This window comes from Anoplopoma fimbria, chromosome 9 (genome assembly GCF_027596085.1).
Source record: "Anoplopoma fimbria isolate UVic2021 breed Golden Eagle Sablefish chromosome 9, Afim_UVic_2022, whole genome shotgun sequence".
NCBI lineage: Eukaryota > Metazoa > Chordata > Actinopteri > Perciformes > Anoplopomatidae > Anoplopoma > Anoplopoma fimbria.
Genome location: NC_072457.1, coordinates 29,223,463 through 29,248,289, shown reverse-complemented (window position 1 = coordinate 29,248,289; position 24,827 = coordinate 29,223,463). Strand labels below are relative to the sequence as shown.

Here is a 24,827-nt window from a genome sequence, read left to right as displayed (position 1 = left end):
AATTATTTCTAAAGTTTTTTTCTGATACAATTTATGCTGTAAGTGCACTGACTTCAAATACAGTGTAATACACACTTCCCAGCTAGCCCTGACTGATCTATCTGTTTCCTTCATACACTTGTGTATCCGTGTAGATTAATATCAGTTATATGCAGCAACAAAGTCTAATCCTGCTTACACTTAATGAGAGCTTTGGAGTATGTCCAGATCAGAAGATGAGACATTCGGTGTAAACAACATATAGTAGAAATCCCATACAGGAGGAGCTCCATTCATGCTGTGTAGTTACTCATTGGATGAATGTGCTTACTTTACAGTACACATGTAGCCTTAGGGTGAGAAAAGATGGAGGGATGGAGGCAGTGTAGATACAGTAGATGGATGAACAGAGATGTGTGGCCAGACACATAGATGTTAATGGTTCTCAAGAAAATATAACAAAACAGGGAATAGAAAAGCAGGGTCAGTTTAGACAGAAGGAGTGATGATCATCAAATGAGGAAATGTTTCCACCACAACCCCCACACACATCAGCAGCAGCCTATTTGTGTCACTTAGGGCATGCAGTGAATACACATAAAATATGGCTTTTCAAACACATTAAGTACACCCACTGCAGGACTGGGGCAGGATGCAGAGACACTCAATCTCTGTCTCTGTCCCACACACATTGCCTCCTCCAGCCTTTACTGCTCCGGTAAAGCCAAGCAGTAAGTAATGGGTGGACTTAAACACTTCATTAACATCAACCTGGGGAATCGCAGCACAAAAAATTATAAATATGATGCTCTGGAGAGAATAAAACTTTAAAAGCATGGGAACAGATGATAGATATTTTATATCACAATACACCTGACCGCCTATTATAGTATTTACTGCACAGTTTTGCAACAGAGTTTAAATTTGCCATACGCTTCACACAAAATGCTGTTTTACTAATTCTGCCCTAAAAAGCCCACACATAGTTGAGTAAAATAAAGAATATTGATCATATAAGGTTGTGCATCATTCAGTTAGTTTACCAGAGCCTATATATATATATATGTATACTCTCTCTTTCTCTGTTCATCATTCACCCTCACTTTCCCACTATCTGTACCTCTGTCCTTCACGATCCCACCTGTACAGACCACAATGTACTTTCATAATTAGACTGACCTAATCTGTCTGATTTTGTGCAGGGTTTGGATCTAACAAAGGCTTCCATTAAGCTGTAAATGGTGATGAGTTGTCTGGCTTTTGGGGGCATCATCAGGACATGTTAGTTCAGAGGTGAAACCTTTCTATTTATTAATCTCACCTTCATAAACGGATAGTGAAAACGGACAAATTGTACTTGCTGCCCCTGAGAGTAAATTTCGGCACTAAAAAAAACTTTTTATTTCTTCTGATCATTCCTCAGCCAAGAAAATGCATCATAAATAACAGTGAATGTGCTGTGAGCCCACTGCTGTTTGGTAAAGTGTCGGAGGGGGAGATTATATACCCCGGTCATTCTGAAACCAGATTAACAATGTTTTATCATCACAAACACACACACACACACACACACACACACACACACCCCCCTCTGTGGATTAAATCAAAGGCAAGGGGACACGGCTGATGTTTGCAAAAGATTAGTCCAAAGAAGATAGAAGTGTTATTTTTTAAGGGAGGAAAACAAGAGGGAGAAGGGAAAAAAATTATAGAGTGAGATTCAGACATAAAGCAAACATAGTTCATAAAAAAAAGCTCTCAGGACAGCTGTTACATGAATATTTGACAACTAATCGACATGTTTGTAGGGAGTAAAAGCACCGATTGACACTGGGTCAGCCTTGTGCTCTCACTGGAGTGATTTATAATTTGCTTTAAGGATGTTGACAACAGTTTTTTAGGCTATTCAAAGCCATTGATTTAATTCAGTTCAACCACAGCAGTGATAATACCACTACCGCGTCTAATACAAAGCTACAGCCAGCAGCATGTTAGCATGTCTCAGCATAAAGACAATGAGCAGAGACTCCAGTACAGCGAGCAACCAGTTTGTTTAACTGTTGTTTTTACAATAACTAACATCTCATAACCAGCTGCTCCTAAAATGTCTTCATTTGTTTTGTTTTTTCCCTCAAAATAATGGCCTCCTGATGTATCATTGCATGGACTGATAGTCATTTTCCAGTTTTTCAGTGTTTCAAGACTTGACGCACTAGAGCATATGGGTCCTGGTCTAATTAGTCATGATTATTCAGACACATATTGAAGTTCTGTATTCAGAACGAGGAGCTAAATGACAACGCTGAATCACCAGAGTTTCATATAATTTTGTTTTCATTTGACTGAGACAAATACAATACACATAGAAAATTATTAAAAACAAATTATTCAATACAGTGTGTCACAGCTTTTATAGCTACTGCTAATTCCCAATGCCTGTCCCTAGAAGGTCCTTTAAACACCCAGTGTGTACCATTTAGGGGATCAGTTCCCAGAATATTAATAAGGATGTTTTTTATAGCGTATAATCAACTGAAAAAAGGGAACTGTTGTATTTTTGTTAAATTAGAAGTGTGAGCGCTCTTTACAGATTTTAATATGTTGCACATCTACTGTAGCCCAGAACTGACAAACTAAACACTGGCTCTAGAAAGGGCTATTTGCTTTTTTCTCGTCTGCCACTGTAGTTCTACCACACTCTTGGCTCAAGGAAGGAGTTTCAGTTGATAGCAATCAGCAAACTCACCACTAGATGTATCCAAATACTAAACACTGGCCCTTCAAAATAACACATATATGACGAAGTTAAACAATGGTATGTTGTATTGACCATGTAGGACCAGCAGTATGACTTGCAATATACGTAAGGGGGTCGCACATGTTCAGGCTCCGTCTAAACTAGAGTCCCCACCTGAAGACCAGAAGGGTGTGTGCGTGCAGGCAATTATTCTACAAAGCGACCTCCAATATAGATCTCACAGAAGCGGCAGGGGTGTCGTTTTAAAATGACACTAACTGCACAAAGTCCGTGGTGATCTGTTCCAGCTGAAATAGCGCCAACAGTGCCACCAAACAGAGCAAACAATATTCACCAGGATTGCATAACTCAACCCCCCCAGGGTCTCAGGACCAGAAAAAGCTCTGAGACAGTCTACTGGGAGGGATGTACTGGGGACACTGTAATTGATTGTACTTGTATAGCGCTTTTCTAGTCTTCCGACCACTCAAAGTGCTTTGACATTACCAATCAATCACCCATTCACACCCATTCATACACTGATGACAGGGGCTACCATGCAAGGTGCCACCTGCACATCAGAACCCTAACTAACATTCATACACATACATACACCACAGGAACAGCCTGCAGGAGCAATTTGGGGTTAAGTGTCTTGCCCAAGGACACACCGTCATGGACTGCCGGAGCCAGGGATCGAACCGCCGATCCTCTGATTGGAGGACGACCCTGCTCTCCACTGAGCCACAGCCGCCCAGCGCCCACTCGGTCTGTTGTCAAATGGAAGGTTTGTGCGTGTGCGTGTGCGTGTGTGTGTGTGTGTGTGTGTGTTTGTGTTTGCATGGTGTGATACAGTGTGGTACAATTTCAGCAATCAACAGCTGTCTGTGTGTGCGTTGTAATGCCTGAGATTAGATATGACCAATTTGAACATGTCATCACTCTGCTGAGAAGCATTTGGTGAGTGTGTGTGCGCGCACGCGTGTTTCTGTGTGTGCATGAGCTGCTTAACATCCTAACTAATATCAGTAGGGAGATTGGATCCCTCCTGGCTTGACCCTTACATTTTCACATCTCAGCTCATGTCAACTTATCATCTCTGGGTGCAGAGCGGCTTAATAACTTTGTATTTAATAACCTTGTCCTAAACTTGTCCTTAAAGGTGCCATGTATCAGGCCCTATTATGCTATTTTCCGGGTGCATATTTTTATCTGAAGTTACAGTTACAACATGTTTATATGTGTTAATGCTCATAAGCAGCCTTGTTTTTCTCATCCTGGCTGTCCTGCAGCACTTCTTTCACTCTTTGAAATGCTCCGTTGTAGCGCTTGCTCCTCCCTCCAGAGAGCAAAGTCTGCCCTGATTGGTCAGCTAGCCCGCTCTGTTGTGATTGGTCAACGTTTCACATTTCAAAAAAATCTTCCTCCGGAGCTTCAGCTCCATCTCTCTCTTTTGTTGTTTGAGGGCCAAACTAGCCGGAAGGAGTTTTACGTGACTTCCGTAACATTGTGAAGAGGGAAAGAAGAGGGAAAAAGTGGAAAAGCATAATAGGGCCACTTTAAGACCATAGTGTTTTAAATATGGATATAGTCTCTGTGATGTCACCCACCCGTCACTCAAAGCAGCTATGCCCTCAATTATAAAAAGCTTTAAACCCTAGTATAATTTTAATGGTAGGAAATAAATAGTACACCTTTTAACTTTAATAACAATATACCTGGCCACATTAACACAGAACAACACTTAAAAAGTAAATGATGGAACATGCACACACGCATTTAGAAATACTGTTCCCAAGAGAGGCAACTTGAATTGTTTGATTTCATGTATATTAGATGTAAATATAAAGCTACAATAAGATGACGTTGAGTAAGATGTCAGTTGTTGTTTGTGAATGAAAAATAGTGTAGGCTGCAATACAGAGAGCTGCCTAGTTTCATAAATCAGCAGATGTTGGCCTCAGTTGCTCTCTTTCTCACTCACTGGGTCATTTCCTGATGATCATGCTAAACATTCAGAATTTTTGCTTTATTTTGTTTAAGCTGTGAAATTACACATTTTATTGTAAGTGAACATTACTCTGGTAATCACATGCTGTGATAACCAGGCAAATCTGATGAAAAGCTGCCATTACGCTGTCTGTCCAGTTAGATTGACAACATCAACCCTGTCGTAACCCAGACGCTACAAGAAAGGAATGAGGATGGTCACAACTTTGGTGAGTGAAAGCTTTTTGCAATGTATTATTTTGTTAATTGTTGCATGTCAGACACTCAAATGCCAGTTGTTATCACATTTCTCCTTTATTTTTTCTCAAAATAGTCATGTACAGTGGGCATTTATGTACATATTTTGAAAGAGGAATGATTCATACTGAGCAGAGAGGCTCAGACCTCAAAGAAAAAGACACTCAAGTTGACCAAAGTACAACACTGGTGATAAAAAAAGTAATAGCATTGCAAAAGTAATGGACTGTCATTGTGAGTGTACTTTTCAATAACAGTCAACAGAGTTTCACATTGGCAACACAGTCATTTGAACTGCCTCAACATAGCTTTGATTGGTTCTATTACCCAGAACACAATATTCTCTTTTCAGTACAGTCCCATTTGTGTTTTTTCCTTGTGTTCTTCCTTTAAAACACTTTGATCAGGATCAGTGCCATTAATGCTTCTCTCATCAAAATATTTGCTAAATAGACATCCACATGAGTGAGTAACAATAGGAATGGGTCAGGTTATCTCACAAAGTATCTACATATGTTAGTCCAAGTCACATGTTTGTAGAGGCCACTTCTCATTCCACGTCTCATATGAGTCATTACATCTCCATTGTTCATATAATCTCCAAGATGAGTCAGTGATCAAGGTTTTGCATTATTCCTCAAACTATTACATTACATACTTGAAGAGACCAAACTCCTCTTACCACATATGTTACATCAACTTTGACAGGCAAATTAATAAACCCAGCATGGGTTCCTTAAAAAAGAAAAGAAAAAACATCTTTGTTCTCTAAGATCATCAATGCTCAGTTTTCAGTCTTCACCAGCAGTTACACCTGCAGCTTATAACCAACACAATGTGAAAGGACAAATGGACCATAATAGTGCAACATTTTAGGGAAAAAAACAACATATTTACCATTCAAGTGTGTGGTATCAATCTCCTCATCAGACTCGCTACAAGAAAATAAAGTAAAATTATACCTTTATCAATACAACATGGTGTGTCTAATACAAGAACCGACCATATTTAAAATTTTCAAACCAAATAAATATCACATCCCTGGCAACACATTAAAAGAGATGTAAATATTATTGAATCCTGATTTAAATTAAAGTACTGCTAAATACGGCATTTAAATTTCAGCCAAAACAGGCTTCACCTTTTCCTGTCCGTCTGCTATAAGTGGACATGATATTTAAATGCTTTGCAGTCTTTGAGTAATAGAGTGGCATGAAATGTAGTCGATGGGTCTGCAATAGGCCCATTGATTAACTGTAACAGCATGAATTCCAATTTAGTGACTATTTCTGCAGCAGTTACGTACGTAAAAGTGGGATTCACACGTGTCTTACCACTGAGGATCAGAGGGGATGCTGTGGCAGTGAGAAGATTTAACAAAAATCTTTCACATAAGGTTTTAGAGTAATCCTTGTTGCATGTTACTAGAGATTAAGGAAGATGTTTGCCTTTCACTGAGTATTAGAGAGTAAAAACACAAATCATTCAGCACTACAAAAGATTAGTACCAAATGCATCTCCACTGGGGTGGTGTCCCTTCAGAATTCATTTAAAAATCCATCTGTAGTCTTTCAATCACTAATTGCACTTCTTCTTTACTAATTGTGAGTTTTGCTCCGTATTCGGCAACACATTGTGTAACTAGTGCACAAGTCAGATAAACAGTGAATAAAACTCAAATTAAGAATACATTGTGAATTAATGTGGGTTGATTAGTTACACCAGTTTATTGTCAACTATTTTGATTTTATTAATGTACCATTTTAGGGATTTTCTTAAAAGATACCAAACAATCACTATTTCCATCTCTTCAATGTCATGAATTGATGTTTTTCTTTTGGTATATGATAGTAAATTGAATATCTTTGATTCTTGAACAGTTGGTTGAATAAAACAAGGAATCTGAAGATGTCAACATGGGCTCTGGGAGTTTTTTGACTATGTTCTGACATTTTATTTATAAAAAATTGTAATTGTATAATCAAGCAAAATGTTTGCAGATTAATCTACAATTAATTGTATATTATTTGCAGCCTTAGTTTAAAGATATGTGAGGTGTACATTGTTGTGAGTTCACACATGAGTAGCTCTCAATAAGCTCACCAGCCTAATAAAAAAGATTTAATCTCAGTTTCACAACATAAAGTAAGATGTAGATTTATGTACAAATACAATTATTTATTTTTTTACCAGAATACAGGCCTGAAAAAGCTTAACCTAAAACTGTTTATTGAACTCTAGCGACTGTACTATAAGTAACTGTTGAAGACATTAAGACAATAGTATATGTGAAGTGCGCTTGCTGGGAAAATAAAGCTAGATGAAAGGAGTGTTAATAATATATATTCTGATGAGACGTGAAGCGCAAGTGGTGTCTGGTGAATGATGCGGTACAGCTGGGATAAAGATGTGAGTTTAGCTACTGCATGTGGCCTCAACCACCTCCGTGGCATACCGTATGTAAGGTGTTGGTGAGGACGGCCACTGGAAAGGGGAAAATCACATCATCACCAACAACCACATATTACTGACAAATATGTGAAGATAGAGGGAAAGGTTTGCTTTGTACTGTGACTTGTAACAACCCCTTTAAAATAATTGAAACTTGTGTAGCTTCACATAGTTGCAGCAGGGAGGCTTGTGCGGCACAGTTCTAGTCGTGTCAGGATTTTGAACGATAACGTTTTTCTTTTTCTTTTTCCTCTTAGAGAGTGGAGAGATAAGCCTTATGTAAAGTCTTTCGACACCGCCTCAATGAAATTGGGAGCTGACATGAGGATGGTGAAGGTGCAGATGATGGAGAAGAGCGAGAAAGCCACCAGGCATAACCGATCCACCACTGCAGCGGCAAACTTCCACTCACTGCAGATCGCCTCTCCCACGTCATGCTCCCGAAAGCGCCTGGCAATGTACTGCACTTCCTCCAGGATCCGGGATATTTCCGGAACCTGCTCCAGCAGCGTCTGTTCTGAGTGCATGTCATGTGGGGAGGAGCCGTTAGGGTGACCAACTCCTCCACCTCCACCCCCGCACACCACCACACCTGAATCAGTGCTCAGTGGGAAAGCAGGGTTGTCCGTGCCCGTGGAGTGGTAGCCAAAGTACAAGTTCATGTTCCCGTTGGTGGTGGTTGACTGGGTGGAGGCCTGCCCTGGTATGGTGCTCATCTGAATGCTGCTGGAGCTTGTATGGTGGGGAGGATGGTGGGAGTACTTGTAGTCTGGGGGGCAACTGGAACTCACAGCTGTTTTGTTTTCCTCTCCAGGTTTCTTCATGCGGAGAAACCAAGCGCACCAGTTTAGTAGGATGACTCGGACCTGGATGAAGAGATGAGATAAGGCGTAGAGATGAAAGACAGGAGAGGAGGAGAGGAGGAATCAGTGAGTCATAGACAAAAGTATGTTCCAAAGTAAAATCATATGAAAAATAGAAAGAGAGGCAGGGAGATAGAATTACAGAGAAATTTAGATATTTTACTCTGCAATCTTATTTCTGACAGTGTGACATTTTATTGTAGGGGAAGATGCACATGTGCCATGAGGTAAAGAATAATAATCTCTAGGTTTCCTTCCATATAATCATTTTTATTTAATAACTGTATAGGTCAATGTGGATAATCTTTTAATGATGAATTACTTTTCTTATTTTGATCTATAATTAGGGGAAAACCATGAATAAAATAAAACCTTGGTAATAAAATGATATATAATGCACGGTTGTCACAAAATACCTGTACTGTTGGTGGACACTTATGATGACTTATTACAGACAGTTAAAATCAAGTGTTGCTAACTCATACTTTTTGGCAACAGCCTAGAGGGTATTAAATGTACCAACATGAATAAATTGTGTAGTTATTTGAAAATAATCCACTGGCTAGGGCAATAAGAATATGCTGTTTATAAATTTTTGGGTTAAAAAGTATTGTTAGCCTACCCATTTAGGCATTTTCCCTCCATGGGGGTCATGGTGGTGGAACTGCAGTACCAGGACTGTTACCACCACAGACAAGCCCACAATCATCATGGTGCTAGCAAAGTACTGAGCTGGAAAGGAGATAAGCACATAAGTTTAGCACAACAATTTCCATTTAGAATAGAAAACAATTAATACAGCGCATCAGTGTCATTTGGAATAAAAAGCTCATGAATCTGCATACAGTACAAGACGAAACATCAGAGATAGGCATAGTATTTTGTTAGGACTGCTGCAAAGTCCGTCGGATGGCTGGTCAGTCAGTAGGGGGTTTAGCCCTGTCAACAAACCTAAAGGATATACAACCACAGGGGCCGGTGGGAGGATGACTCACATTTCACATCCCAATGTACACACCAACTAAAACACATACACATGCTTGTGGGCATTTGAAGCCACAGGAACAAGAACATGAATAACATATACATGTAGGCAAGCATGCTCCCCTGTCCACACACAACCTAATACACTCAAACATATGATATATGTCCCCCTAAAATCAGAAGAAGTCATTTCTCTTTTTAATCCGGTCCATGTCGAAGTGTTATTGTTAGAGTGCATGTTAAGGAGTATTTCATTTTGTCTTCAAACCATCAGTTCTGCTTCACCTGCAAAGTGTTGATATGTTTACTCCAATAAATGCAAATTAGCTAATGGTTTCGTTTTACATCACTGAGCTATCGTGATATCAAGCAGCATCTCCCTCTGCAGCCTCCCCTCCCATCTCATGGCCGGCTTCCTTGTCTGTTGTGTAAAGTGGCAGTATGGTCTTTTACAATGCAACTCTCTTGGTCTTCTACTCTGAGAATAATCTTCACATCCTATGTCATCAACATCCCATGTCCAGCCTCTCAAGCCTGAACTGGGGTGAATAATATGAGGTTTAAATATCTCATCAGTAAGTAATTTGACTTTTAGTCTAGAGCTCTTCCCCCAATTTACCAAACTGGTTAAATGTATTGTACATACCTGGACTTTGGTCAAATTTGCAAGAATGACCTTTGCATTTTTTTTTCTGTCTGAGCTCTTGACCATGTCCATGTTCCATATTATCCTTCAGATCATTACTTCTGCCAGTGCCATACTATTGTTCCCATGAAACCCCAATAGTACGAAAAATTCCCCATTGGACTCATAGTCCATTTGTCCAACAGCCTGTTTTCTCCAAAACAGATCCCCATTTTTCCCCAGGCCCTTAACTCCAAAAATGTTATGAACAGAAGCACATGGTTAATTTATATGCAGAGCAATGTCCCCGGAGAATTGTTTTTTTCTATTGTGGCAAAGACAAGACCGACCCAACAAAGGCTACACTCATGAGCAAAACTGTGTGTCTGTTGACAGAATTTTTTGGCACGATATCTCAAAAAGACCAATTTTAACATTGGCCAAGGATGATGCTGAGGGAACATGGGGCAGATGTCCTTTTAATATATAGCTGAAGCCAGGAGCTCAGCTTAGTATGAGGACTGAAATCAGGGGAAAACAACTAGTCTGGTTATGTCTGAAGGTACACATGGAAAAAGACTGAAGTTGACAATTATTTTATTTTTTCGATAGGGCCGGGCATGCCGTTTATCCGTTTCCAGTCTTTGTGTAAGATAAGCTAAGGGTTGCAAGTTACAAAGTTTGGAATTTGCATTACACATTATTATGAGTAAATATCACGTCACAAAGAGCTAACTGTTTGGGAGATAAGCTGCTAATCATTTTATGATAATTCTTAATTAGGTTTTATTCTTTTTCATCACTTTGAAAGTCAAAAAGTCACAATGAACAATAATGGGAGCAGAAAAGTGTCTTACCAATCAGAGGAACGGAGTCTGAAGTGGCAGGCATGATCTCTGCTACCAGTAACATGAACACTGTTAGAGACAGCAGCACTGTGATGCCTGGAGAAAGACAGTAGAGCAGAAGAACAGAGGCAACATTCTTTCATCACAGTCTCGTTTTCTATTAAATGGTGACTTGAGAGTACTTAAAATAAATGTAGCTGGTTCCTTCAAAATAGGTGAAAACAGCTGTGGATTTATTTTGGAATATTCACTCTTTGTTCTATCCCCGAGGGATGACTTGCAGTTATATATTTACTCCGACCCTGTCACACTGAATGTCATTTGGAAAGAAGCTGACATTTTCAGGACCAGGTGATTAACCTTGCTGTGTTTATGATGGATCTTTTATTTATCTGCTAATGATTAAATTCAACTCAAATGTACATTCACAGCCAAAATGTCAGCATTAGCGTAGAGCAATGACAAATAAATGGGTTTGCAATAGCGTCTAGACTTGGTAGGCTGAGATCAGCAAGGCAGAGGAGAAACATGCTTTTTTGTATGCATGTATAATTATAATCATGACTCATTGTCCATCTGTGTTAGTGTGAGAGAATGTGTGTGTGCAGTGATGAATGTGTGTGAGTGTGTCCTGTACCGAGTGAGATCTTCTCTCCGGAGTCAGCAGGGAGCAGGAAAACCAGCAGGGCCAGACCAGAGATGAGCACACAAGGGATGAGCAGGTTGAGGCCATAGTAAAGCGTCCTACGGCGCATAGTGACTGTGAACGTCACATCGGGATAGGGCTCCTTACAGCACTCGTAGTACAGCTCGTTACGTTTAGCCGGCACACCTGGGAGAGAAATGAAAAGGTGGGTCATACACAAAAAACTGTAAAATAAAAGTACATCTCTATGTTCTGCTTGGCTGAATAAGACCTTAAAATAATTTGATGCGCCACTGTGGCTACTGATTGAGTGCTTGCCAGAGACAATCAGTTAACAGTCATTATTAATACTCTTTTTTATTTGTAATGATTTTTAATGATTAATGCTCCCCTGTCATTGTTATTACACCATATGCAGACTTAATGTCAGTTTCTCCCAAATCAATCAAAGATGGCACTAAATCTACATGTTTTTTATCTGAAGGTTCAGATTTAAACCAAGCACAGGTATAGCAAATGCTAAGAATGTAGAAAGATTAGGATTTCACCATGTATTGTCTTGCTGCCCATGAGGAAAGCAGCTTGTCGATGAAAAAACAGCAAATGCACTCTTGTCTAAATGAATACTGGACATAATACAATAATGTCACGGTATAATCTTTTATATAAAGTAATAATCCTCCAATGGCAGTTTAATCTTGTGTATAACAACACATTGTAGCTGGTTTAAAATCAGTGCAAAGCACGGCTTATTGTGGTTTGTTGTCAGACAAAGTCAATTGTTTTCAGTCATAAGTAAAGTGTTTTCTACAGCAAATGTAATGTCATTATGGCAGGCACCTGTTTTGAGAGCAGTCTTTGAGTTCTGAATCTGTACACTGACTGACTGTATTTGTAATCGGACGTGTTGAGGGAAATCAAGGGGATTTGCAGACAAGTGCAGTTTATTTATAGTCCAATGACACATCCGTTTTGTCTGGTGGACTTTACAGCCCAACAGTTCCTGCTGTTTAACAAGGCCATTTATGTATATAGCACATGTCATACTGAGTGGCAGTTTACAGTGCTTTACAAATTGCATAATTAAGTGAATAAAAACATAAAATATTTGTGTGTGTAATGAGAGAGAGAGAGACAGATTGAGACCGAGAGACAGAGAAAGAGGGAGAGACGAAGAGTCACTTGTGGCGCACAGTCAAAAATCAAAGTTGAGTACTCAGGCATCTGTATCTCCCATTGAAACCTTTAAGTGATTACTGATTCTGAATGAAGCCCTTCTAATCAGCAACATATTCAAAATACATTTGTAAACTCATAATACTCATTTTGGGTTAAGTTGTTACAAAAAAAATAATTTATGTGTGGGTGGAAGCAATGATCATTCTTATAGAAATGCGATTCAGATTGATTGCACAGATTCAATTTTGTTTCAAAGGATGTCACTTGAACGCCAAAGAGAAATAGCCTTTGTTAGCCATCCTCTTATTTGATGGATTGCAGACCTGCAGATGCATCCACCACATCCTGTGTGTGTGTGTTTTTGTGTACTTGTGTGTGTGTGTGTGTGTGTGTGTGTGTGTGTGTGTGTGTGTGTGTGTGTGTGTGTGTGTGTGTGTGTGTGTGTGTGTGTGTGTGTGTGTGTGCATTGATTGGAATTGGGATGATAATGTTCTGAAGCACCAGGACAGTGTGTGTTCTTGGCCAGCTTGCCGGTTGGCTGTGCCTGAATTAAGTGAACCATCCCTGGGCCAGCTGTCACCACACACACCCATACTCACCGACCTCCATTCCCCCAGCCAGCTGGGTACACTCACTTTGTGTTTTTGTGTGTGTGTGTGTGTGTGTGTGTGTGTGTGTGTGTGTGTGTGTGTGTGTGTGTGTGTGTGTGTGTGTGTGTGTGTGTGTGTGTGTGTGTGTGTGTGTGTGTGAATGTGAATTATTCTGTAAGTGTCTGATTAACACCTAAACATGACTTAAAGATGTTGTGTGCCCTACATTTACACATGGTGATAAAAACAAACCAAAAAAAAGGAAAAGAGAGTGAAACAAAGAGAAGGAACCGGTGTGCTTTGTTATCATCAGAGACAAACAAATTGAGATGTAGTGTGGACATAGTTAGAGAAACTAAAACTAAAACTAATAATAACAACACAAATAGGTGAAGTTGAAGTTTGGTAAATATGAAGCTGAAACCATAAGATTAGCATAAAGACTGGAAATGGGAGGGAAGCAGCTAACCTGGCTCTCTACCAAGGTAACACAATCCTCCTCCTAAGCTTAGACTTGCTAAGCTTGCTTATTAACACTTTATATCTTGTTTGTGTAATTTGTACAAAAAACAAAGTGTAAAAACAACATGTTGGGGGGTTTATGTGCCAGACTAATTCTCTCTTCAGAGCAGTCACCTCCTGGATCCTCAATCATGTGGTTGCCAGATAACCAGCAAAAACTTTGGTGAGATATCTGGCAAGCCCAATTAAGACACAAATTGTCGTTTTGACTTCAGCCATGTTAGCCATATAAGTTAACCAGCTGCTGGCAGTAGCTTTCTTATTTAGCCTACGCTACAGACACAAGAGTGGTATCAATTTCTCATCTAACTCTCAGCACAAAAAGTAATTTTCAAAATGTCTAACTATTCATTTAAAGGTCTTTTGAGCCAAAACCCCTTATTCTGAACCATAGATAACATTTTGTCCCGTAATTATCGCACACGAAACAATGTCCTATCGGGTAAACATCTAAATAACTTACAACTAAATATACATAATCAAATAAACGGCGTAAGAGTTTAAGAAGAAACTTTGTTGATACTGCTGCGCTAAATAAAGCAATATTCTCCGGGCACTTTGTAGTGTGAGACTCTTTAACCAGGCTTAATAGGCATTTAACAAGACAGTCGACGTTGCTGAAACACCTGCTGTCAGAGTTATGTCATACTGACTGGTTGACTAACTCCTTGGAATATGAAATAAAGGCCCTAGCTAATGTTTAAAGTTTCTGTCTTTCTCTCTTAGGAGTCTGTCAGTCTCTCATGGTCCCTGAAGGAATTCAGAATTTGTTGCTCAAACATATCCCAGAGATATTGTGAGTCCTGTCAGTCAATCATCATGTCAGCTCTCACATGCCATCTTAATCCCTCTTATGTCACCATGCAAGTTCTCATACGTTGAGTTTCTGATTTATCCACAATGATCACCAAAATATTTAGTGATTGACAAAACTTTACTTTAATAAATAGCCTGCTAAACGGTTCTTCTCTCGGCAGGAAATTATACGTTTGTAAATTAATCCTGTCAGAAAAACCAACACATTTTCAGAAAAGCAATGTAGGTAAAATATGCTTTTATAACCAGGCAGAAACTCTAGGGCTATTACGTACCGGGTTCTATTTTATTAATCATTAATCATGCTGTGCTACAGCTCTACTCATACTACTGCTTCTTCGAATACTACTATGACTACTTCAACATTTAAGCTACTTGTTACCATTGTATACAGTGTTATTTTTTAATGATCGTATAAGAACTTTAATCTTGGTAGATTCTCATTACTATTCTAAGTGGGACTCAAGTAACATTAAAAACCCAATTTTCTTTTATAAAAAACTTCCTGCTAGAGCATTAGCAGCAGCACACCATTATTCAAACTATTGTCTGCTATATCTCTTTAATGTCATATTCCATAATAGATTTGAAATATTGCCGTTGTAGCAGCAGTTTACAGCTTATAGCTCTAGTTTGTTTTTACTGTGGTTATGCACCTGAATGTGTCTTAGTGTTTCTTCTTACCAACAAGATCCCATTCCCCGTTGGGTATGTAGGTGGAGATGTCCACTTCCATCATCTGGAGGTCCAGCAGCCAGCCATTATGGGTCCAAGAGCCAAACTTCAGGTCACACTTCTGCACATCGAATGGGAACCACCGTACATCAATGTAGCAGGTACTCTTCAGGATCCCTTGAGAGAGGCATTGGGGAAAGTTACTTTATGTACTTAGCTCAATTTGTTTAAAATCTGAAGTAACTAATGCATTTTTATATTTCACTGATGCAAACCTTAAAGTCTGGATGAAAGCTAGTTCAATACAAATGTGCGAACAGCCATCAGGCTGTCAAGTCAAGTTTTCGTAATGCATTGCAAAACAATTCAGCAAATTTTCTGTAAATTTTCCTATAAAAGTGTTTTAACTTTTTTTGTGTTTTTTTCTAAGAAAAACATACAGGCTCATTTGATGGCAAATCATACGCCAAAATACCTTTTAGTATTTCATCTATAATTGCATATTTAATTAATTTAGAAATTTTCAGTCACTAAAAAGTCGTTGTTGTTACAAAAGATGAATTGAACTGAAACATTTAAACATTAACTAATTAATAATAAAAAATATATGAGCAATCAGAATACTTTGCTAACTTTTGGGTATAAAATTCTTGGGTCAAAATGTGTTGAAAGGTGAACGTTTTTAGATGTATAGGTCACACATAACTGTTGTTTCAATTGTGTTTGACAAGATCAGACACATTGAAATGTAGTTACACTCTGTTAAAACAGCCTGGTTTAAATCTTTAAACCTGCAGCAAGATGTTTTAGCTAGTGATTTAGTTGACAGTCAGGAGGAAGATGATGACAGCGAAGATGATAATAAGAATTATCAAGTTAATGATGTTTCTAAAAATAATTTATTTATTTGTTTATTTATTTATGGTTTATTTGTTAGAGACAGAGACAATATACATAGACAATCTGAAAGCAGCTATCCAATTATAGAGGATGCTTATTTGCAACACCGGTCCCTAGATGGGCTTTTATGAAACTAGGACATGAGAACAAAGATGTAAAAATGTTGGACAGGATACAGCGAGGTACAATAAAGCAAGCGTTTAAAGCATTACATTTCAGAGCTAGACAAGAGGACAGATTTTTGTTGAATTAACAAGTATTTGGTTGCTCTACTAAAGCAAAATATGGTCTGCAGAATGGGACATTACAGTTACTAATCTCTTGATGTATTTGCAGAAAGGCAGAGAAACAAGTCCATTTAGACATTTTTAACACAAGCTTTACATAATGGGAAACCATAAAGTTTGCAAAACTTTAAATCATGTTTTTACTTAAAATGCAACATTGATATTACCTTATTTTCAGACACAGTCTGAGTTTAAATGTATCCCTCAATACTTCATCTCTACTTTCTTACCTGGTGGGATGTACTGGCAGGATCCTGAAGCATTTACTAGCACGTTTGTGTGGAACGTAGCATCAAACCTCTCGTCAGCACTGCAGGTAGAGAAAGTGGATAATGTAAGGCATTCAGGAAAAAAGCACCAAAAACAAGGTAAATGAAAAGAGGAGAAAGGGAAGTAAAAGGGCCAGAGGTCATGAAGTTGGGAGTTAAGAACCAAAGTAAAGATGGATACAAAGATTATAAAAAAGACAATAAACAGCAAGTTAAATGAAGGTGACGGAGAGAGGTAGAGACAAGAAGGATTAGTGTAGATCCAGACAGACATTTTACTTATTATCTTAAACAAACATGGTTGTCTGTCATGTCCTTCAAACAGATAGGGATTATGTACACCCAAAAACCAAAGTACAGACATCATAATCACAAAATTAAACATTTCACACAAGAACAAAAGCATCCCTGGAACATTACAACATAACCTTTCTGCTTCAAGAGTCAAATGGAAGGATTCTGCATATCTGATAAAAGCCATTCTTAAATGTTAATTTAAAATGTTGAGGACTGTTTTTTTTGCTATATAAATTGTCCTTTTGCATTCATTGCAAGACAGGATTGAAAAAAAGGGCTGCCATTTACGGTACCTCCATAGCAACTCATTTTGCTAAAAGTATAAGCTCAGAGCAGTTAAGAGAAACAACAAAAGCAAATCCGTGGTAGAATTGATATAACATGCTTAACCCATTGACAAACCAGTCTTCAAAATAAATACAATTCTGTTAGTGTGTTGCTACATAAAAGGAGCCCTAAAAAATGTTTTGGCAATTATCGTTTCATACTGTACAGAATATATTGCTTCAATATCCACTGGCTCAATGAAATGGCAATTCCTATAATGAAATTTCATGCCTGTGAAATTTTTTTCTGAATATTTTAATCATTCAAGATATGTGGCCAAAGTCAGAAAAGACAGCATTGTACTGTCTAGATTTACAAGTGAAAAAGTAGTTATGTGTTGTCAATCCGGACTCTAGTATAGGCATATGAGAGCTGTGCTGCTTGGGAAGATTTCTTCTTGCCGAATTTCCTGCAAGGGCTCTTATCTTCGCACTTGCGACACATAAGCGCCGTGTGACCATAGTTCTGCTCGAAATTTAAACCAGAATTTCTTCAGCTGGAGTAGGCAAAGCTGATGTAGTTTATGACCCACTGTGACACCATGGTCCAAAGGGTGCAGTGGGTAGAGTCGGTGCAACACTTCTTCTGCCTCATTCCTGCCTGTGCCGCTCGTGCCTTCTGGTAGAACCATAATGACCCTTAGATTCTCTTTCTAAATGTGTGCTAATAGGCACAGGAATTAGAGGCATCAGGGGACATGTGTTTAGCAGAGCTTTGGGCCAGGGTTGGTGAAAGAAAGCATCCACTCCTAGAGTTGAAACATAACATACAGACATCTACCTTTTAGATCATACACCAGTCTGGCTTTACAGCACTTCATGTCCAAACAGCCTTGGCTAACTAGGAGAGACTACCCTGCTGTGGAATGAAGAAACAGACTTTCCTGAATTATGTTCAATGGGAACTACCTTATGATCAAACAATGTCAGTTATGAAGGCCCGAGGCAGCTTCTTCTTCTGAATCCCAACCAGTGACTCAAAGAAGATCAGACACTTTGAACTGTTGTTTCCTGCATAGGCATAAAAATCCGCCAGAGCATCCTCAACAAAACATGCATTCACACAGAGTGGAACCTACTATTATGTCTGAGAAAACTTCAAAATAGCAGCAATAGGCCACAGGTTTGTGACCTTTGGTACCTTTGCACCACCTGCACCACCCAGTGGTTGCGTAAGAACTTCTCGTTGTCCTTCATATTGACGAGGAGGGTTTAAAAAAATTAAGATCTACTGTTACCCGTCATTCTGAATTTTTAATGGAAAGAAAAAGAAGAAGAGATTAGTAAACACACTAAACTGTTTTTTTCCCCGTATTTGCCTTGGACAGACAGCTTCTCATGGTCATTTTAATTTTGTTATGAAGGCCAAACACTCGCACTGCTGCCGGGCAACTGTGGCTCAGTGGTAGAGCAGTGCTGTCCTTCAATCAGAGGGTTGGCGGTTCGATCCCTGGCTCCGCTAGTCCATGCCGGTGTGTCCTTGGGCAAGACACTTAACCCCAAATTGCTCCTGCAGGCTGTGCCAGCGGTGTGTGAATGGGAGAATGATGACATCTAGTGTTAAAGCGCTTTAAGTGGTCAGAAGACTAGAAAAGCACTATACAACTCTCTGAACATAATATTACCTAATCCCACAGCATGGGCTCCTTCTGCCCCTGTGGCACAGCTGCATCAGCACCGCTCTGTGACCCTGTCATGTCTGTTGACAGATGTGCTCCAAGGCCTCCAGTCCATCAAAATGATGGACATGTCTTCAAATTTTTCCGTCATTGTTTGAAAAATTTAGTCAGTGACGGAAAATATTTGGTCAACACAAACTCTTGCACTACCTGCGGCTTCTTCCCCACCAGAGAGCTGACATTTGACGTCCACAGATCAAGTATTTTTAGACATAATTCAGCACACCAGGGATCCTACCCTCACCTGGTGCATGATGACGCATCACCAGACCTTTACACCTTACTTTACAGGAAGAAGGCTAACATCGTACATCTGCAAGGCCCACTCCCGGGCTTGGCTGCTTAGCCAAAGGCTGCTCTTAAGGCCGGGGTATGCTTAAAAAAACAGGTGCATGCCAAGTGTGAACCATGCCTAAAGGCAAAAGTGTTTGTAGCTGTTCCAAATAGCCACACTTTGAGGTAAGACTGACCTCGCTGGTGAGACAGTGAGTCATACAAACAGAAATAAGGGGATATGCTTTTGGACAGTCTACTCAAGATCATTCATGTTATTGCACTTGGTAATACTCACAAAGTAATGGACTTTCGCACCTCCATGCACTGTCCGACAATTTATATAACTTTCCTAAATCTACAATTTGACAGTCACACCCACTTCGTGACGTGATTGATCAGCTGTGTGTAGATGAGAAAGAAGCTTTGGTCTTCTTTTTTACATTCTTGACACAACTATTTGGTCACTTTTCACAGTTTATTTTTTTCTATACAAAAATGTTTTTTTGTCTTTTTCCTGTTAATGTTTTGCTACTGCAATGACCTAATTTACAAATAGAGATCCGTAAAAAGTTAATCTTATCTCACAGTTTTAATCTCTCTTCCTGCTTGAATGACTGTAATCATGATTTATAATGCATGCATAAGGAATGTCAGTTTCAATCTGGGTCTGTGTCAGGACTATATTGTCGTTATCGTTAGCGATCACTGATCCCAACCGTAAGCTGCTTAATGTTCTGTATCATCCATGTTAGATAGCCAAACCTCTGCCTTCTCCCTTTCCATCTCTCATGCATACACTTATATGTGGGAAACCTGTCACTACACCCCCCCCACCCCCATAACAGAATCCTCAATCACCTTGAAGGTGCAGCTAAAAAATCAACGCCATCAATCAACCCGCCATGTATCACTTTGTCTTCCCCTCATAACAAGTGTGATTCTTTGGGTGTTTATGTGTGTTATTCTAAGGAGTCATGAAATGGATTGATGCATGAAAAACATCTTACTCCCCAGTTAAATATCCTCTCTTGGAGCTTGACAGTTTAATAATGTTCAACAATCACATTACCTTTTACAGTTAGCAACCCCTATAAAAAGCTGTTTTACTCACATAAGCAAGAGCACAAGACAAACACCACTTTAGTTTTTCCTCAAGTGGAATTCCCTTGCACATTAATATGATTCATGTTCAGTAAGGGAGGTTCTCATTAGTAAGAATTGCATTCCACAACTATATATACTGTGTGAAACTGTAAAGAATTGCCATTGCAATAACCTGATAACAGACTTTGCAGCAAATTATTTTCTTCCCTTTTACTGCATTAAATCTAATCTATTAGTCTATCTTGGTGTTGCAGAATAAAAAAATGGAATCTTCTAAAGCCAGAAAAGTGAAAAACACAAAACTGCCGCGCAAGGTAAGCATGTTTTTAATTCTACTTCATTTTAAAGGAGAGACTTCATTTTTTTCCTACCATGAATGAAAGTCACATTCTTTGACAAAAGTATGACAAGAAAAGAGCTCAGCCAGATGAATGTTTCCAATTAGACCTGGAGAGTTTGATATGAGGGTGGACCATTTCTACAAACATTCTGAAATGATATGATTAAGTCTAAAATAAAGAACCAAAATAAATAACTGGCTACATTACATTACAGAAATCCCTGTTGACATTTCCAGGCTTAGTTTTTTTACTATTCTAATTCCCACTGCCCATTGCAGGCAACAGATGCAAAGCCCCGTGGGAATTATGGTTCATGTCCTCCGAGAGGTAACCAAGAGTGAAATTTCATCTGGGAAACAGGCTTCAGGCAATCTAGAATATCCGTCCATGTAATATAGTAAACAAATTCATAAATGGAGGAAGAAAAGAGAAAGAGAGAACAGTAAACAACAGATAAAAATAAGGAGTATGCAAAATCGAATGAAATGGCAGGAGTGTGTTGTGGCCAGTAGCCACTGATAAAAGTACCAGAAAATAGGTTTAATTATTTAAGCTGCCTTTCTTTATCCCTTTTTTAATATAAATACAAGTTATAAAACAACCATTCTTATTTGTAGGAGTAAAACTATGATATGTTGCTGTTTTTAAACGCGAAATGGTGCAATGTCAATCTGTTAGAATAAAAGTAGAGGGTTTCTGAGGGCCTGTGGAGTAGAGATTATACATGAAATTATTATATCAATACTGATGTGACATTATAAAATAGTTTATATTATTTTCTGAACTGGCTAGCTTCCTATCTACAAAAGTAGAATTAAGTATGTAATGGAAAAGTATTCAATCAATACAACTTTAAAAGCAGCTTTCACACAGCAGGTGTATGAATGCAGTAAGTGGGGTAGTATTACGTGGGAGGGAGGAACACAAAACAAGGCATAACGCGATGAGACTAGGCAGGTTGTGTGTGAGTATATCCTACCTGTTGTAGAGGAGGATATCTGGGACCCAAACCAGATTGGAAGGGAAGCGCAGATTCTGAACCCCGGGGTAGCTTTCTGGATTCCATGTAAGGTAAATGTCTGTCCAATACTGAAACAACAATAGAGAGAGTAAATGAGAGAGATGGTAAGGTGAGGGCATTGAAACAAGGACAAAACACCACATGACTATGAAAGATTAGTGAGCAGTTTTTGGTTTGTATCCCACATAGGTGAGAAGAGTTGTTATTTTGGACTTTGCTATTATTTTTAGCAATGCGCACAGCTCTGACAGCAACATGCATTCCACAGTTTGAATATTGTTGGTACAATGCCACGCAAACTGCAAATATAATCTGTGCGTCACAGCATCTTTCCTAAAATATAAAACACATCCTTTAGCCAGGCTAATATTTCCACAACTGTTGGCTCTTACAATTTGTCTCCAGCTCTGCTTATGAGGCCTGGCAGTGAATCCTTGCCAAGCGAACAGTTGTTGGCACTGACCCCTGCACTGGGGTTAGCCTGAGTCCATATTGAGCGAGGGGCTAACTGAGCCCAGCATCAAAGCATTTCAAGGCAAAGGAAGTGAGTGTTGCCTTTGTGCCATTTTTGTGCCATTCAAGATGTTGTGTGAGATGTGGAATGGTATATTAGTGTGTTCATCTGTGTTTGTTACTGTTGTTTTGTGTGTGTGTGTGTGTGTGTGTGTGTGTGTGTGTGTGTGTGTGTGTGTGTGTGTGTGTGTGTGTGTGTGTGTGTGTGTGTGTGTGTGTGTGTGTGTGTGTGTGTGTGTGTGTGAGGTACTCAGATGTTGTAGCCAAGGGGCACAATCTCAATGGAGCAAACACTGTCTCATTGCTAATGTGGCCTCTGTACACTGGGCACATCTGTACCTACATACATGAGTGTATGTATTTGTGCATGCATGGTCATACACATATGGATAGTGTGCAATGTGTTTGCATAAATGTGCTCTTGGGATTGTTAATGTGTGCATGTTTCCGTGCACATGCAAATCTGTCTATGCATATGTGCCTCTGTCCATAAAAGTGACTTTACAATCAACAAAAGTCCTATACAGATGGTGTCTGAGTTGAACAATTTCAAAGAGATGCCATCCATCTAAAGTGGGCCTGCTGACATATGTCTCCACTCACGCAGCTAATGACTTAATCACTACACTTGTCATCTGTGAGCCTTGGCTGTTTGGTGCGACAGAGCCTTCCTTTCATGTTGTTCACGTTGGCTTGGAAAGCACAACTAACAGCCAACAGAACAAATTACAGCTCACTGACTTCGTAGTCTGTCAGGGATAGACAAGGAAGACAGTAGGCTACGTAAGGTGACAGCTTTCTAAGAATAGGTTCAGAGTTGCATAACAGAAATTTAAGAAAGCGTCACTAATTTAAAACAACTAGGTTCTCATTAAGAGGGTGCAAAATGTATTCTCTGAATAAATAAGGTTTAGGATGATACTTTTTGGGTGTAGGATGCACATTTGCACTGTATTTATCACACTTCCAAGAGAAGTAACTTTTTTTCTTATTATTAATGACCTTCTGTGCATCTTTTTAGTGTGCATATCACATCCTCCCAACAAATCTTCTGCCACTAAAAGCCTCCTCCAGAACAGTATACTGTTTCTCAGAGAGATAACAGATTTTTGGAAAAGTTTTTTCCATGTTACTAAAAACCATTCCTATAGTTTTGGAATTCTCTGTCCTGTAGTTGAGATATTCATCTCTGAGATTTCTGCCTTCACCCCAAAACAATAGAGGTGAATGGATTTTATATGTTGTGATCACAGCAACAAGTAAATGTATTTTAAAAAATTTCAACAATAACATATTTTCCATAAATACTGTCCTGGTCACTCTAAATATTGTACAGCCCTCACTGTGAAAAGGTGTTAAAGGGACTATTTCTTTGCTTCAAAGTAGTTCTGGTGAAAACAGTTGATCTATAGATTGTCAATATTCACTGCAACACGGCTCCTGGAAAGATAAACTACTGATACATTTTGAGCACCACAACCCAATTCCATTCACCTTCATTATATTCAGATGCAGGCAGCGATATCTGAGACAAATATACAATAAAATCGGGGTAAACTGTTTTTTGTAATTTGGGCGAACTGACCCTTTAAATGTCACTCTTCCAACAGCCATAAGAGCTGGCTATAGAGCTGGCTATAGAAGAGAGGAGAAAAGTAACTCCTAGTTTTTAGAAAACTTAAGCTCATTACAATTCTCACAGGTAAAAAACACATAAAATCCTATCCATTCGGATGTGGGACATTCATTGCCTGATAAACCTGTAATCCTAAAATCCTCTGGGATGAAGCGAAAGTGAACCTGACCCTTCTCCGCCTGTCTGTCTGTGAGCTTGTTAATGTACTTCTCAAGTCTCCTTCAAAATCTGCTGCATCTGCAAAGCCCCCTTAAGCCATCACACCAAAGTGGATGCCCGCATTAACGAGGTGAATACCTGAATAATTGATTCATTCATAACTTGTAAGCCAGTCAGCAACCAACTCAAACTCAATGAGTGTAGGCTGTGACATCCTTAATGGGCTCTTCTGACTGGGGCTGCTGTGATAATGAGGCTGTGGTACCTACCTGACTGACCTGACGTAACATTTTCTTGGGCAGAATGGGACGCTTACAGGCCTAACAACAGCTGCCAATGTAAAATATAAAGGCTTAACAAGGCAAAAGAAAGTAACCCAGTGTTGGTCTGAGAAATGTCACAACATATTATCTTTTGATATTTGATTTGCTGGCTTATGAAGATATTTTCATCCTCATTTTCCTGTTATGATGGCCTATTTATCTTGCTAATATGAAGAATAATAAAATAATAAATATCCCACAACATATAATTTTTGACATAACTTAATGGTACTGCCTTTTATTTTGGAGGAAACAACACATCATGATATTTGACACTGTCTAACTTAAATTTAAGGATCTCATATTTTATTTTGTCACATGAAGCCCTGGCGATTCACTGATATATATATATATATATATATATACATACACTTATTCATATATTTTTTGGGCGGTCACAGAAAAGAGCTTCTGTTCAAAACAAAATGTTATTGGTTGCAGCTCAGGTCTAGCTCTATGCCTTCAAATGCCGTTAGATGTGAACACATTCTGAAAATGAAGGAATGAATAAATGGCAGAGCCCGTAGGACACAA

At 39.1% G+C, this 24,827-nt stretch overlaps 1 protein-coding gene across 1 annotated transcript in view; it reads right to left on the bottom strand.

Moving 5' to 3' along the window:
* Positions 1–7,682: 7,682 nt before the first annotated feature.
* The window catches only part of LOC129096198 (neuronal acetylcholine receptor subunit alpha-7-like), a 34,142-nt gene continuing 16,997 nt past the window's right edge, over positions 7,683–24,827 (bottom strand). Inside the window, exons 4-10 of the mRNA XM_054604899.1 lie at positions 21,621–21,730; positions 16,580–16,659; positions 15,172–15,339; positions 11,372–11,566; positions 10,744–10,830; positions 8,900–9,009; positions 7,683–8,280 (exon numbers count right to left, since the gene is read on the bottom strand). Coding sequence (XP_054460874.1) covers positions 7,690–8,280; positions 8,900–9,009; positions 10,744–10,830; positions 11,372–11,566; positions 15,172–15,339; positions 16,580–16,659; positions 21,621–21,730 — 1,341 coding nt within the window. The 3' untranslated portion in view covers positions 7,683–7,689. The remainder of the gene's footprint in view (positions 8,281–8,899; positions 9,010–10,743; positions 10,831–11,371; positions 11,567–15,171; positions 15,340–16,579; positions 16,660–21,620; positions 21,731–24,827) is intronic.